This window comes from Plecotus auritus, assembly GCF_963455305.1.
Source record: "Plecotus auritus genome assembly, chromosome: 2".
Taxonomy (NCBI): Eukaryota; Metazoa; Chordata; class Mammalia; order Chiroptera; family Vespertilionidae; genus Plecotus; species Plecotus auritus.
The window spans coordinates 81,981,182-81,998,000 of NC_137771.1; the positions used below are offsets into that span (position 1 = coordinate 81,981,182).

General features: G+C 38.2%; 1 protein-coding gene across 5 annotated transcripts in view; it reads left to right on the forward strand.

Annotated features, from left to right (window-relative positions):
• The window catches only part of KIF13A (kinesin family member 13A), a 217,167-nt gene that overhangs the window by 173,690 nt on the left and 26,658 nt on the right, over positions 1 to 16,819 (forward strand). For 3 of the 5 annotated variants that reach the window (XM_080658276.1, XM_080658277.1, XM_080658279.1), the window contains 10 exons: positions 2,547 to 2,757; positions 4,148 to 4,310; positions 5,378 to 5,518; positions 6,290 to 6,439; positions 8,744 to 8,905; positions 9,426 to 9,599; positions 11,837 to 11,988; positions 12,977 to 13,109; positions 13,300 to 13,446; positions 16,544 to 16,582. In XM_080658276.1, coding sequence (XP_080514402.1) covers positions 2,547 to 2,757; positions 4,148 to 4,310; positions 5,378 to 5,518; positions 6,290 to 6,439; positions 8,744 to 8,905; positions 9,426 to 9,599; positions 11,837 to 11,988; positions 12,977 to 13,109; positions 13,300 to 13,446; positions 16,544 to 16,582 — 1,472 coding nt within the window. The remainder of the gene's footprint in view (positions 1 to 2,546; positions 2,758 to 4,147; positions 4,311 to 5,377; positions 5,519 to 6,289; positions 6,440 to 8,743; positions 8,906 to 9,425; positions 9,600 to 11,836; positions 11,989 to 12,976; positions 13,110 to 13,299; positions 13,447 to 16,543; positions 16,583 to 16,819) is intronic. The other 2 variants (XM_080658278.1, XM_080658280.1) reach the window with 1 other exon arrangement.

Sequence of the window (16,819 nt, forward strand, 5' to 3'; positions counted from 1 at the left end):
TATACACCATGGACCAACAAGCAGAAATAAAGATTAAATATCTTATTCAGTGTCTTTAAGCAAAAACCCTAGCATATAATTTTATACAATGGTGTGTTTTCCAGTTTTCTCTCTCTAGAAAAGATTCGTAAACACTAAGTTAGACTCTTGAAAGTAAGGCTGTGCATAAATATAAATGGATAATGAGGACTTTATTCTGTACTTTTTAAACCTAAAATCTAAATAGAACACTGAAATATACTATTTGAAAAATATATTTTTTTAATTCTAAGAGAACTTTCCTTCTCTCGCCCTTACAGAATCCCTTAAAAAAATTCACCATACCCTAACCGGTTTGGCTCAATGGATAGAGTGTTGGCCTGTGGACAGGGTCCCAGGTTCGATTCCGGTCAATGGCACATACCCAGTAGGGGGTGTGCAGGAGGGAGCTGATCGATGTTTCTCTCTCATCGATGTTTCTAACTCTCTATCCCTCTCCCTTCCTGTCTGTAAAAAAATAAAATAAAATAAAATATATTTTTTAAAAAATTCACCATATTATTCACATTTTTTTCAGAAGTTTTAGGTTATGTCAGAAGTTCGAATGCTTTGGGGTACATATATTTTTACTCTGTAGGAAATGTCTTGTCCACCTTTCTGTAGGGTCTTTTTTTTTTTTTCTGGGGATGAAGTAAGAGGGGTGGTTGATTTTCCATCAGTTTTTCAAGAAACTATTTTAGGATCTCTATGTCAGGACTCTATAAAGAAAACCATTCTGCTTTGAAAAAATGCTGAATTTGAGAATTTTATATTAGTAAAGATACAAAAATTTCTTTAAATACAGGGTGGGGCAAAAGAAGGTTTATAATTATGAGTCCGTGAAACAGAGAATTTATTCTTGTATTAATAGTTATTAATTATTGTATTATTTTTGTATGAACAATTATAAGCCTACTTTTGCCCCATCCTGTATTCTTTAAGAGAGTACTAATTCTGAGCAAAACATTAGAGGTGAGAATACTATACTAATTGATTATTAAGTTTATGTCTACCCCAGCCAGTTAGCTCTGGTCTGAGGTCAGATGCAATCTTAGATCAGCTACTTAACCTTCCTGAGCCCCAATGTCCTCATCTTTAAAGTGGAAATGATATCCACTGTTAGGTTTTCTGCAAAGCTTTCATGAAATGATGCACGTGTAGGGTATATTCCTCTACTTGAGATATAGCCAGTAGCTAATAAATTATTATTGTCATTGTGGTTGTTACTTGTATTAAAACAGCTTAATACACTGTGCATATTGTGATATTTTAATTGCTTTCTACCTTTTGTTTTGTATGATTTAACCTTATTTTTTTCATCTAATACGCTTTTTTTTTTTCCCTCTTACTGCTTATGTAGAAAATTAGTACAACTTACACATTTATTTCCCAAATTGTTAAGGACCATCTGGAAAAGTCTGTCAGTAGCTATCGTCAGGTGTTATACAAAATCTTAATTTCCCACTCTTATTTTGGAAGTTAAACTGAGAGTCAATATGTAGAAATACAACACAAATAGCACTAAGTAGCAGGCAAGTGTGTTCATGTACAAGGAGGAAGTTAAGCTCCAGCTAGTCTGAGAATATGGGCACATTTCATCTAGATCCCCTGTACTTCAGTGAAATATTTATGTGATGGTGGTTTTCCAGAGGGTTTAACATACTCTTTCCCTACAATCTACTTACTTAGAGATGCCAGTAACGTTCTTTTTGCATATGAGGTCAGTGCCTTAATCTTTCTCCATGGCTTTGAGTTCATTAGTCGTTACCAAGTGAATGTCCTCCCTCAGCCAGTGAACTCCTCAGGACCAAGTCTTACCTACATTGCACCTCTAGTCATAGAATGGCCCTTCTGAGCATGACCTGTCAGTATCTCTATGTTGTTCACCCACGTGCACGTTGCTGAGCTCTAGATCTGCAACAGCAAAAAAATCACAAAAAATAGCCTTTTATTTTTGTAAGTGAATTATCCTCTTAGTTATTAGCACCTGAGAAATTGCCCAACCCTGTACTCAATCAATATTTTGCTATGATCTATAAGTTTTGTTCCTCTCACATTAGAGAAATTCAGGAGTAGAGTGATTTGTGGTTAAAATCAGAAATATAAACTCTTTGTCATGTACCAAAACTGAATGCTAAATGGGCATAAAAATTCACTACCCCTAACAATCAAATCTTGTGTGGCTGTCTATGCCCTTGTCCTCGATTTCGTGTTTTTTCCCAGTGTATAGGACACCATCCCCTTCTCCTCTTCTCTCTGCTTATAGTAGGTTAATGACCTAACATTAGGATGAGCTCATCAAATTGAAGAAAGTTACATGTTTACATATAAGAAATTTATCTAAAATGTTAGTGAAAAGGAAACTGAGAGGGTTCCATCTGACAGGGCCGCTCAGGCCTCTCTTAAGGAAGCACATGGAAAGGTCAGATTCTGGGGGAGGAAGTGGATGGTTCTTGCTGAAGCAGCACAGGCAGGCACCTGTCTTAGCCCCCACTGAAGACACCTTGCCTTGTCCCTTGGCTCACCAGACCCAGTTCAAAATGTGGTGCAGGTCCTGGAGAAACAATACCTGGAAGAGAAGCGGAGTGCGCTTGAGGAGCAGCGGCTCATGTATGAGCGGGAGCTGGAGCAGCTCCGCCAGCAGCTCTCCCCGGAGAGGCAGCCCCAGAGCAGCGGCCCTGGCCGCCTGGCCTACAGCCAGACCGCTCAGCAGAAGGTGACCCAGTGGGCAGAGGAGAGGTAAGAATGGAACCCGGTCAACCAGTGTCAAGGCTCAGGGCCGTGGAGCTTTGGGGGAGGATTGTGAAACATGTAAATGGGGACAGACCTAGCACAGAGGGAAATCTTAGTCCCATATCTGGATTGTTAGCAATTGGCTTTCCTTTCCAAGGATATTGTCCATCCTAGGTATGTTTGTAGTTAGTTGTTAAAGACACACCACCACCCCCTTACCTTCAGTAAAAATGGTCCCAAGTTTGAAGGCTTTAGACAGTTAGGTATTAAAATGGAGGTAGAAATTTTCACTCCATTTGAATAATTCTTAGCAAAAAAGCCTTTCTCCTTATTTTTTATTTCTCTTACTTTAGATTCTATTTAAATATAATTTAGTGTTAAGAAATCTCTTAAATGTGATTTTTTTTTATTATGACTTTAAAACATTTATCTTAACCAAAAAGCTGAGAAGCAATGACTTTAAAGCATTTATATCAGAACTGAGGTAGCCCTAGCCGGTTTGACTCAGTGGATAGAGCATCGGCCTGTGGACTCAAGGGTCCCAGGTTCGATTCCAGTCAAGGGCACATGCCCCGGTTGCAGGCTCGATCTCCAGTAGCGGGTGTGCAGGAGGCAGCCAATCAATGATTCTCTATCATCATTGGTGTTTCTAACTCTCCCTCTCCCTTCCTTTCTGAAATCAATAAAAATGTATTTTTTTAAAAAAACTGAGGTACTGGTGGAAGAAATGGTAGTGATACTAATAGCAACAACAACAATAAGGGCAATAAAATATTGCTAACTTCTGTGTTCTTACCACATCTAAACATGGTCTAATTTTATTTAATGCTCCTAACAGCTCTATGCCATAGGAATTACTATCTCTGTCTTGTAGATCAGGGAATCAGTTTAAATATTCTATCTCAATCACCCATCTAAATGAAAAGCCCAGAATTTGAAAAAGCCTGGTGTGTCTATAGACCCATTAATAAAGTCCTGTGTTATAATAATAATTAATAGGAATAAAGCAGCATCGGACATTTACTGATCATTTATCATGTGCCGGTCACTAAATGCTTTACCTATATTTATCTAATCTTTACGTCTGCTGCTGTATTTTACCATTTTCACTCCCCATCTCACACATGAGGAAACGGAGACGGGGAGGTTAAATGACCCTGCCAGCCGTTTAGCCAGTAAAGTTGGGCCAATGAGATAAAAGCCAGAGCAATCTGACTTCAGATGTCCTACTCTGACTCTTGCAGTCACGCTGCATCTCTCTCTAGCAAAGAGATGATTAACTTGAGCCACATCTAGGGAAGATGACCCCTGAGAGGAGAAAAGGGGACTCACTTAGAAACCGATTGCTGTTTCCTTTGCTATTCCATTTTCTTATTTCCTTTTCTGCTAACTACAGGGATGAACTCTTCCGGCAGAGCCTGGCAAAACTACGGGAGCAGCTAGTTAAGGCTAACACCTTGGTGAGGGAGGCAAACTTCTTAGCCGAGGAAATGAGCAAACTCACTGACTACCAGGTGACTCTGCAGATCCCTGCTACAAACCTCAGTGCTAATAGAAAGGTGAGAATGAGAACAAGGTGTGCATTAGTGAATCCTGTAAGATGGACTGTAAACCTGACCTCCAAGATAACCTCCCCAAGGAGATCCTCAAGTGAGCCAGAGTTTTCATTCTTCTTGAAACTTCTGCTACGGACCTTCACCTGTATATATGCCCTTAGATATGTTATGATCAGAATATGAGAATTTGGGTGGCCTGAAGGGTTTGCTAATTTAAATGCTTTCTTTAAAACTAAAAATATGTATAAGTAATCCCACCTGCTGGTCTCTTTTGTATAAATGCCCCCTTCTGAAATGAGGGTTAGGTGTATATTTTGTTGCATAGAACACAGTGTATTCTTACTTGGCTGCATTTTTACTACATTTTAAGTTTCAGAATAAGAAAGGAAGACTGGTATGCTGTCTTTACATTCACAGAGCACTCTGCAACCATTTGGATGTTTCCCATCAGTTCAACTTGAAAAATTTTCTCTTTAAGGAGAAACTTTGAAAAAGAATAGTTTTTCATCCATTCATTCTCAAGCCAGAAATGAGTGAGAGAGTGTCTCATCAGTCTTGCTGGGTTGTGGTCATTTGACCAAGTTCTTCTCCTTTGAGAAATGTGTTTTCAGTCCATAGTCATAGAAGTAAACTTAAAATGTAAACATGCTTTTTGTATAAGGATGCTTATCATAGTGTCCTTTATAATAGCAAAAATTTGAGACAGCCATAATATTGAACGTAGAATAGTCAAATAAGTAGTCCATCCAGATAATGTGTAGCTGTGCTATCTATAAATTCATGGAATAGTGAACACAAGAAGATGACCATAATATGAAAACTGTAGAGAGAGAATTGGAATAGAAAATTTATATTTTGTTTGGTTCTGCTTTTGATAAAAATGAAGTGTGTGCCTTGATTTACATAAAAGATGGAAAATAAACCAAAATATTCTGTAGGTGGTAGAATTTCGTCTTTTGTATATATTATATTTCTTAAGCTTGCTGCTTTACAATAATGTGTATTGCTTTAATAATCAAAAAAGTTATAACAAGTTTGTTTTGTTTGTTTTGCTTTTCTTCGTTCTGCAGAGAGGAGCAATAGTGAGTGAGCCAGCTATTCAAGTGAGGAGGAAAGGAAAAGGCACGCAAGTTTGGACTATTGAGAAGCTGGAGAATAGATTAATTGATATGAGAGACCTTTATCAAGAATGGAAGGAAAAAGTTCCCGAGGTAAAAAAGATAAAATGTAAAGGAGACTTGGTCATGTTAGAAGCAGAAAGTATAAATGATTTAATTGTCAGAACACAGACACGCACACTCATGTGCACACACCTGACAATCATTGTAGTGGTGCTCTGGACATTTAGATTAAGAAAGGAAAGTAAAAGTGACCTTGAAAGGAATGCTCAGTTGGGTCAGTAACATAACATATGATCCCTACACAGATAGAACCAAATGAAGAGAAAACAGTGTATTCTTACTTGACTGCATTTTTGCTACATTTTAAGTGAAATAAAGTGGAACAGAATTTGTGTTGCTGCGTCAGTGTTGTGAGAAGTCAGCTGGATGGAGTCTGTGTGGATTTTATATTCATTAGCATATGTTCGTGCTCCCCGAGCTGTGATCATGGCTGGGTAGATTACTATGAATAATTTTAGAGAGCATAATTTCACTTTTGGGGCATTATTAATCAAAAAGAAGATTCGGTGAAGGAAATGAGGCAAAGCACATGGAGTGAAATGAAGCAGGCTGCAAGTGGGGTGTGATAGGGAAGATGAGGCAGTAACTGAAGAAGGATCCTCTTCTACACAGATAGCACTTAGTTCCCCAACTAACAATGTGCTAATTTTGTTTTACTTGTGATGTGATTCTAATTTTACTTTTTAAATTTGTTTGAATAAATGCTTTTTAAAAACTGTTAATGCTAGTTTTAAATCATTTTATTTCATTTTGTTGTGTTATTTCCTTCTCTGCTGCCTACCTGCCTCTCCTATCATTCAGGCAAAGAGACTTTATGGGAAACGAGGTGACCCCTTCTATGAAGCCCAAGAGAATCACAACCTCATCGGTGTGGCTAATGTGTTTTTAGAGTGTCTATATTGTGATGTGAAACTTCAGTATGCAGTCCCTATCATCAGCCAGCAGGGGGAGGTAAGGATAAGCCAGCGTCAGAGAAAATGATGGTGTTTCAAGTTTTTGTTTTGTTTTCTATTTAAGTTCTTAAGGTTGATTCAGAAACTAGGCAAAAGAGTCACAATCCTCATTCTTTTTTCTCTACTAATATCAATAGAAACTATCAACCTTAAGTCATGGTTTTAAGAATATTATAACACATTTTATATTTTTGTTTCGTAAGTTTTTTGTTTTAATCAAATTAGAAATCTTTGAAAACCAGAATCTGCTCTGTGCCCTGCATTCATTTCTTTTAATCTCTTACCTCTGTGATACACTCTAGTTCCCTCCTGGCCTCTACGTGGTCTTTACAAGATTTGAAACACAAAATATTCAAAGGAAACAAGCTTCATTATCCCATTGTTACCCCCTTTTATTATTTATTATTTTTTGATTAATCCTCACCCAAAGATATTTTTCCCATTGATTTTTAGAGAGAGTGGGAAAGGGGAGAGGGGCAGAGAGAGAGAGAAAGAGATCCATCACTTCCCTCCTGCACACACCCTGACCTGGGCCCTTGACCAGGAATCGAACCTGGACCCTTTGGTCCTCAGTCTGATGCTCTAACCACCGAGAAAAAACAGGCAGGATTGTTACCCCCTTTTAAACTCTCATATTTCAGTTTATTTAGATACATGGCCTTATGTAGGCCTAAGACATTTCAGAAAATGTTCCAAGTTAAGACTTTTTTATTTTTTCCATTCCATCAACTGATGTTTTAATTTTAAATTTAATCATATCCTTATTTCCTAGTTTGTCCTTCAATAACATGCAAGGTTATTTTTTGTGATTATTTAGAGCAGGCTTAGTTAAAATAGGATGCCATTCTGCCTAAAGCAAACCTGGAAAATCAACCCTATATTCCCAGTTGTGGTGTGCAAGTACACAGCCTGCCTTCTACATGCTTTAACACCCCCTACCCGCCCCCCACCCCCTATGAACATTCTGCTTTGGAAGACCAGTGGGCTGGAGTTGCTTTTTCTCATGTTAAAAATGGGCACAACTCCTGTGGCAAAGGGATCCAGTGGCTAAGTCAGGGTTCTTAAGCTAGGGTCCATGGAGGGTTTTAGAGTTCCATGAATCCCCTGAAATTATATTAAAAATGTATTAGATTCTCAAAAAGCATTAAAAAAAGCTTAAGAATCACTGTCTTCTGATTTCTCTTATTCGCTCCCTCCCCCTTACTACTTCCTCCTATTTGTCTTCCTTGTCAAATACCGTCAGCCACTGTCTCCCAGGTCCCTGGCGCCAGTGCACATTGCTGTGGAAATGGGGTCTGAGCTACGTTTAAAAACAAGCTCACTATTTAAGATGACAGTGGCTCTGCCAGAACATGTGTCACCTTCACAACTGCAGTGATTACAACCTTACACTGTTGTATAAAAGATAACTTGGCCAATTACAACTCTGGGAATGCAAATTCAACAATTTTGATTTGTTTCTCTGCAACAACTTTAAGAGACATACTATTAAACTAGCACCTATTCTGAGAACCACCAGGATAGTGAGGACATTTTAAGCCCTTTTTTGGAAAAACCATTTAAAGGAACTGTTTCGTTCTAACTCCCTGGCTGTGTGTGTGCTGTTTCTCCTGAAGTAGGTCTCACCCCTCAGCTCCAGTGGGAATGACAGCCCATCCTCTAGTCCCGGGAGAATAGGAACTCCCTGAACCCAGTGACCACGTCTGTTTGTTTCACTATTGTCAATACAACACTTAGCGCAGTTCCTGGCACGGTGTCAGTTCTTGGCAAATAGTTGTTGAGGTGATAAATTTATTCCATAACAACCAGTACATCATCTCTGTTGTAGCAGCTAGTCTACACGGTTGTTACGGGGCTTGTACTTCTCTTGTCTTTCCCCACTTGACTGAGTGCCCTGACAGCAGAGTCTGTGTCTTTATTTTGGTATTCTCAAGAGGTCAGGTATTTGATAGCATGAATAAGTGAACGAATATATACACACGTGGAAAATAGGTGACTCCAGGTAGAATATGATAGTAGTCTTTAAGCTGTGTGTGGGCTATCCTGTACAAGAAGGGTAAGAATGAAGATGACTCCAGAAGGCAAGTTACAGGCAGGTAAATTTGGCTCAGAGTCAGGCAGGATGATTGGAGGGGCAAGCATGGAAAGGACTGGCTCCAGGAGTGCTGAGCTCCTCCTTGCTAGAGATGGCCAAGTGATAGTTGTGCAGCTGCTCATTGGGGATATTGTAGAATGCTTTCTGTCTCTGTCTGTGTTGTCCACGATGCCTTTTAACCCCGCGTCCTCTGGTCCCTTGACCCAGGTTGCAGGGCGTCTCCACGTGGAAGTGATGCGCGTCACAGGGACTGTCCCCGAGCGCGTGGTGGAAGACGACTCCTCAGAGAACTCCAGTGAGAGTGGGAGTCTTGAAGTCGTAGACAGCAGTGGGGAAGTCATTCACCGAGTCAAAAAACTGACATGCAGGGTGAGAGGACAGTGCTGGGAGGCTCAGAAAAATGACTTCTTAATTCAAAACAATTTTATAGAAAATTTTATGAGTTTTTCACAGAGCATAGTAGAAGTTAAACTTTCTGGCAATAAATACAATGATGAACAGTTCTTTTTTCAGAAGTATAGCACGCTCTCTGATGACCTGTGTGTGGTATTTCAAAGGGCTGTGTATTTGGCATGCAAGGAGTGTGTTGTTTGTTGAATCATACTTTTCTAGAAAGGTTGTATCTATATCAGAAACTCAATTACTAGGAAAATTTTAGAGCATTGTATGTATTTGTTGCCAAGTTTATATGCTAGTTACAGAACTACGGTACAGATTTCATTACAGATAGAACCCTAATGAAGCGGTGCCAAATATTTTCAGATGTCAGGTGGATGACTGATTATTTCATCGCTTAATCTTAAATTTGGGGAAGTTGAAATAAGAATCCATAGTTTAATGTTTTCTTTAAGAAAGTTATAGTTGCATTTTAAAAAATCTGTCTCTTCAGGTAAAAATTAAAGAAGCAACTGGGTTGCCCTTAAACCTCTCAAATTTTGTCTTCTGTCAATACACATTCTGGGACCAGTGTGAGTCCACAGTGGCTGCCCCAGTAGTGGACCCAGAAGTACCTTCCCCACAGTCCAAGGATGCCCAGTATAGTGTGACCTTCTCTCATTGTAAGGTATGAAATGAGTTATGTGGGAGGCAACAAATCTGGGTGTAGTTTAAAAGTCTACTTGTACTTTAGAAATTTCCCCCATAAGAATGTTTTATAGACATAATATGTTTATTGGGCTTTATAACCTCAAAGTGTACTTCAATATAATTTCAAAAAATTTAAAAGTATTTGAAATAAAATCTGAAAAACCTGTACTTGATATCGTACTCCCCAGAGGTGTGATGACCAATGACAGTTTGCTACATATATTGATAAACTATTTTCTGTATTCCCCAACATTTATATGTGCGGTAAACATATGCTCATACATATGAATGGGCATAGATACACACTCTTAATGTCATGCACACAACTTCTTAAAACACTTTTTTACAAAAATGTGATTACATTATACATATTGCAAAATTGTATCTTGTTACTTTGATATATGTGGACATCTTAACATGTAAGTTGCTGTAGATATTTTCATTCTTTTGAATATAGTATAGAATTCTAAGCATAGCATTCTAATGTATCATATGAGGTTTGTTTTTTTCCTTGAGTTTTTTTGGTTTTGTTTTTTTTAAGCAGTACGTCTTTTATTTTATTTTATTTTAATACTAGAGGCCCGATGCACGAAATTCATGCAAGGGGCTTGGCCCTCACAGCGCGATGGCTTGCCTCGGCCCTCGCAGCCTCAGCTTCGTCCGGAAGGATGTCAGGAAGCTTGTTCAGCTGTCCAGTCTAATTAGCATATTACGCTTTTATTATTATATATGTTTTTATTGATTTTCCAGAGAGGAAGGGAGAGAGATAGAAACATCCATGAGAGCGAAACATTGATCAGCTGCCTCCTGCACGCCCCCTACTGGGGATCAAGCCTGCAAACAAGGCACATGCCCTTGACCAGACTAGAACTTGGGTCCCTTCAGTCCACAGGGCCAACACTCTGTCCACTAAGCCAAACCAGTTAGGGCTACCATATGAGTTTTGAAAGAAAATATAAAATGGGAAAAGCAAATTTTGGGGGAATATTGCATAGACCTACTTTGGGACATTAGCTGCCCTTCTGGTTTTCACACTGGAATGCCAACAAGTCATTTTTGACAGACAGACTATTTTCTGTGTAATTTTGTTTTTCCTTGGACAATCCTAAATAGGTACTCAAGACCTTTTATTTTATTTATTTTTTTGTAAACTGTGCCTATTCCTTCTAGTTCTACAATTAGAAAACAAATCCATATCACCATTTATAAAACTTCACATATGTAAAGACTATCAAGTCTTTCTTTTTCTGAAAATAACTCACATTTATTACCTGTTCTCACCAATCTGTTTCTGAAATTTTTCATTAATCATTTTTGTTTCTGTATTCCCTGTGTTTCTTTGGATCTACAAAGCTGCTATTTAGCAGGATGATAAAATCTGAATTTCAAGTGCATTCTAGTTAACAGCTGATATAATAAATATTGGTCTCAGGGCCCCTGGACTCATTATATGCCCTTGGGGTTTATTTAATCTTTAAAGTGTGTAGATTGTACTAATTGGTCATTAAGCTTATTTTTCTTCTAAAATGCTTGCTCTGTCTCTAAAGGAAATAAATAAGAAGTTAAATAGTGTGAGGTTGGATAGCTCTTGCCAGAAGTTAGTCACAGAGTTGTCTTCACCCTCTGAGTCGCGAATGGAAAGAAAATTGACATTGTTCCCTACTACTCAGTCAGTTAGGATTTGTTTCCTCAGTCATCTGTTTGTATTTTAAATGAGGAATTGGGGTGGGAGAGTCTAGGAGCAAGAGCTCAGAATCATGACAATGATGATGTAAAATTACATTCTGTTATTAGTCTTCTACACCAAAGCAAGGAGCAATCAAATGTTTTTCTTTTGATGTGCTTACTGGTCTATGCCAGCTGAACATCAGAGCGGCTGGGGAGCTATAAATAATGAACCAGGACTGAGGGAACGTAGAGTCAGTCAGCTCTGTAACTAACAAGCAGTATGACATGGAACAAGTAGCATTCTTCATTATCTTCATTTATAAAAGAAAGGGGTGGGGTTAAATTACCTCATAATGTCACTTTCAGATTTTATATTCTTTTTTTCTTGATGGTGTTCTATAAAACAGTAGAGATGGTTTTTAAGGTTAGGATCTAGCTAATATACTCCAAAGTGAACTATATACAGCTAAAAGGTAAAAAGGAAAATGTCACAGATTTCTTTATGTGTAATTTTTGTCGCTCTGTCTTTCCTCCCTCTTATGCCAGGACTATGTGGTGAATGTAACCGAGGAATTCCTGGAGTTCATTTCAGATGGCGCACTGGCCATTGAAGTGTGGGGCCACCGGTGTGCTGGAAATGGTAGCTCCATCTGGGAGGTGGATTCTCTTCATGCTAAGACAAGAACGCTGCATGACAGGTTCGTACTTTCCTGTGAGGTTCAGACACAGGGCCAAGAGTACTAGTAGCACTTGGACAATAGTTAAGAAAATGGATTCTCTGAGCCTGTTTCCACATTTGTGAAACGAGAATGATCAAAGGAACTACTGGGTAAAAAAGAAATTCAATGGGGAAAGGAAAATCTTTTTAACAAACAAGACTGAAAAATTGCATACCAATATGGAAAAAAACAACTTCAATTTTTACTTCACACCATACACAAAACTATATCACCGTAAATATAAAACTGTAAAGCTTATAGAAGAAAACAGGAGAATATCTTCTTGTAAAGTTAATCATTTGCCTGTTCTGTGACCCAGCAATGCCACTCCTCGGTATTTACCCAAAAATATGAAAACAAGCAGATTTTTACACACAAATGTTTATGGCAACTCTATAATATCCTAAACTGCAAATAATCCAAGTGTCCTTCAATGTGAAAATAGATAAACAAATTGTAGTAGTATTCATATAATAGAATAGTACTCAGAAATTTTAAAAAGACTATTGCTATCCACTTAACTGAATCTCAAAAACATGCAGAACCAAATAAGCAAACCTAAAAGAGTATATACTACTATATGATTCCATTTACATGAAGTTCTAGAAAAGGCAAAACTAATCTATGAGCTTACATGGCTGCTGCAGGGAGGGGTAGTTGTGGGGTGAATGGGAAGGGGCAAGAACAACTTTCTGAGGTTAACGGTGGGATAGCTTACACAGATGTATGCATTTGTCAAAACGCATCAAACTCTGTGCTTGAGATCTGGACATGTCACTAAATGTAAGTTATACCTTAATAAAATATAAAGAACGTACACCAAAGTTCTTGAGAGTTAATAGAAAATAGTCTACACAACATCCATAGCACAGTGCCTAACACATAGTAAGTGGTCAGTGAACAGTGGCTTATTCCTAATAGTGTCCCTGGGCAATGAGAGTGCTGTATGTTGAAATGCGTTCTGCAGGTGGAATGAAGTGACTCGCAGAATAGAAATGTGGATCTCCATATTAGAACTGAACGAGTTAGGGGAGTATGCTGCAGTGGAGCTTCACCAGGCGAAAGACGTCAACACTGGAGGCATCTTTCAGCTCAGACAGGTATTCGGTTTGTTTTTGTCTCATGGTTTCTTTGTCCCACTCTAACACACAGTCTCTGGAATTTTTGCATTATTTGACTCTTTGTTCCCTAATTTGTTTCCCTTCTTTATCCTCTTCCCTCTTCACTCCCCATTCCCATTCCTGGCACCCATTTCCACATCACTCCCTCATGGCACCCTCACCTCCACAGGGTCATTCCCGGAGAGTGCAAGTCACAGTAAAACCTGTACAGCATTCAGGGACACTGCCACTTATGGTTGAAGCCATCCTGTCAGTATCTATTGGCTGTGTGACTGCCCGGTCCACCAAGCTCCAAAGAGGGCTGGACAGTTACCAGGTAAGACCAACAGGTTTGAAACAGTACTTAACGAAGATTGATTAATGCAGAATTATGGAAATCCGTCATCTGTGATGGAGACACCTCTTTGGGAATACAACAGAATTCCTTGCTTTAACCATCTATTTGTCCCTGCCCTCATATTTCCACCCATTGCCCTTTTTCTAGATTTAAAATACAATATTGGCTTAGTGTTGATTAATAATTATTTTATTTATAAATATACATTTTAATGCTACAGTATTCATTTACTTTAGGCATGTTTTGTTTTATATTTGGTCCAAATTATGTTGGATATTTGTCATTGCTGCCTGGCCTGATCCACTTTTATTAACATAAAATTGCCCCCATATACTGGCATAAATAATCAGTTCTTTAAAAGCTTTATTATTTTTAAAAAATTAAAAGTTGTCATGATCATTTTTGTCCATTAATTTTCCACTTACTAAATCTAGTGTTTTCATTTTTAAAAATTAAAAGATAAAAACCTCTAGGAATTGACCTTCATATTACCGGAGTACTCCTTGAAAATAACTTTTAAGATTAGGAAATTGTCCCCAGTGTCCTGAAGGAATGCATGTGCTTCCTCAAGTCCCCAGTTTATTCTCTGGTATGAATTAGGGACTGGGAGAAATCAGACCATTACATTGGGGCTCCCTCACTGTCACATGAGAGGGAACACTGTCGCTGTCAAGAGAGGAAGGGGACACTTCTCGTGGAGTCTGGGCGTAAGCCCAGTCCATCCCAAGAATGATTCACCTTCTATCTCTCTTTCCTTTTGGTTTCATGGCAGTCAGGCAAAGACTTTTCTGGAAGCTAAAAAGAACATTCTTGGGCTATCAGGCCTTAAGGGAGGAATAGCTTTGTTAGACACTGCTTTCCTTATCTCAGGCCAGAGTTCCCAAGGCCTGAGGGAGAGTAGGAGTGAAACTCTAGGGACAGTCTTTTCCACAAGACTTTTCCTTGTGGGTGGAGGAGGGAATTGGACTGTCTATATTCTCATCCCAGTTCAGTTTCTCACTTGGCTATCAACTTTGGGGTGGCCTCGGGGCCTCGTGGAAACCATTAGAGTGGGGAGACCTGTTTGCTTAAGTCTAATTTGGCCTTCCTGCGTAGTTACCCTGACTGGGAAATTTTTAAAAATTCCCTTTTTCTCTTCAAAATGATGAGGTAGACTTATTAATTCTCTGAGCTCCCTTTCTGCAATAAAATTTTTGTGGCTTAACAAGTTTCTGATCTTAAATAAAACTTTGAATCTGTGTGTCCTAAACCGTGACCTACAGAATATGGAATATCAAGTGACTAAATGCCCCATTCTAGGTATATTATAAGGATTGCTTATTTGCACTTTGTAAAACAGCTATACCTCTTGAGTTAAAACTGATTTTTGTCTCAAATAACAGCCTTTCCCCAGTACTAAATGTTGTTCTTTAAAGAGCATAGTACCAGTCATGCAAATTTAAACTGTGGCTATTTTAAAGCTTTTATTTATTTATTTTTACTGCCATGTCCAATCAAGGACATATCCAGTAACTTTTTGTTGTTGATGTAGTACTTTAGAAATTTTCTGATTCAGTAGCTCAGGCCAATCCAGAATATGTTGGCATCACAACAGTTATCCATTGTAGAAGCTCAGGCTAGTTTTCAGTTAATAGAAGTATCTTCTATATCTAAAAAAATAATGATAAATGATTCATTAATATGGGGAATTAATTCAAAAAAACTTATTTCAGTATTTGGCTTGCATTTAATGAATTACTTACACAAATGATAATGGTGGTTGCCAAATTAAAACAAAGTGTATTTTTAAGTCTGGACAGAGAATAATCTGAACTGTATTTTTAAAGCACTTTTAAGTAGCAGTATATTTTGAAATATACTTAGGTATGAGGATAATGTAATTATGTTTTTAAACTTGAAAAAAAACAATTTGTCTTTTTTATGACTAGACCACTATTTGAATACTAACCTTCCAGTAACCATAGAAAAAAAATGAAAGTTGTTACATGACCCAGCATTCATTTTGAATAGAACCTGCCTCCATATGGATGAATATTCTCTACAAATGGGAATTTCATTCTTATTTTTAAGGAAAATTGTCTCAACTAAAACTCTTTTTATTTTCAACATTGTGATTTTATTTGCCAAATGTTTTTGCCAAAATTGTCATTTTATGTTATTGTAAACAGTTCCTGTGGGTTCAATACAGTTCTGATTTTTCTCAGCTGTTTGGTATGGATGGTGATATACACAATAGTGAATAATGATAGATCCGTATATTTAAAATAGTGGCCTTTACTTTTACTGCAGTGGTCTAGTGCAGAGCCCTGAATGTAGATAGATTTAGGTTCCCCAGTGAGCTTTCACTGTGATGATTTCATCAGTGAGAGTGGTGTGGTGAGGTGGGAGACTACAGGCCTGCCCCTGCCATTATGTGTGTAATTTTTGGATTAAATCACTTCATCCTCTGGGCCTTAGTTGCCTCATTGCTAAAACTCAAAGGTCAAGCAATGGAATCTCTAAAGTCCTTTCTCTGTCATTCTGTGTTTCTAAACCTACTTAAATCTCAAATAACTCACCCACAAATACACAGCAACTATTTGCATAACAATGCAGTAAGGCAGGTAGTCCCATGTAAGAGAGTTCTTGTTTTTAAATGATTCCTTTCTTTGTTATTTTTTAATGTTTTTTTAAATTATTTTTAGAGAGAGAGGAAGGAATAGGGATAGAGAGATAGAAACATCAATAAGAGAGAAACATCCTGCTTGCCCCTTGCTGGGATGGAGCCCGCAACCCCAGGCATATGCCCTAACTGGGAATCGAACCAGTGACTTCTTGGTTCATGGGTCAACACTCAACCACTGAGCCACACCAGCAGGGCTCCTTTCTTTATTTTTTTTAAACTTAAATTTCTTAAGTAATTATAGACAAGTTAATTAAATCTACTAAATCTTTTTGCGTTTCAATTAAATGTTTTATGATGCTGATGTGTGTGCTGTCCATTGTAATGTGTGTGTTAAGCTTAAAGAATTATTTAAGTGTGCTGTTTGAGAAACAAAACGCATGTCCTTTGTGTTTATTTTTTTTTTCCTGCCAGAAAGATGATGAGGATGGTGATGATATGGATAGTTATCAGGTATTGCTGCCGTCAATCCTGTGGCATGGGGCACAGCTGCTGCTAATTGCCAGCACCCGCAAAGCAGAGAGCAGGGCGGAGGATGGAGGAGCATAGAGCAAGAAAATGCAGTTTTCACTTGCTTTTGATTTGCTTTAAATGTAATCAGGGATATAATACTGCCTCTATATAGATTTCTCTGTCAGCTTAAAATTTATAACCAAATACTGCTATTTTGCTATGCCATCTCAAATTACT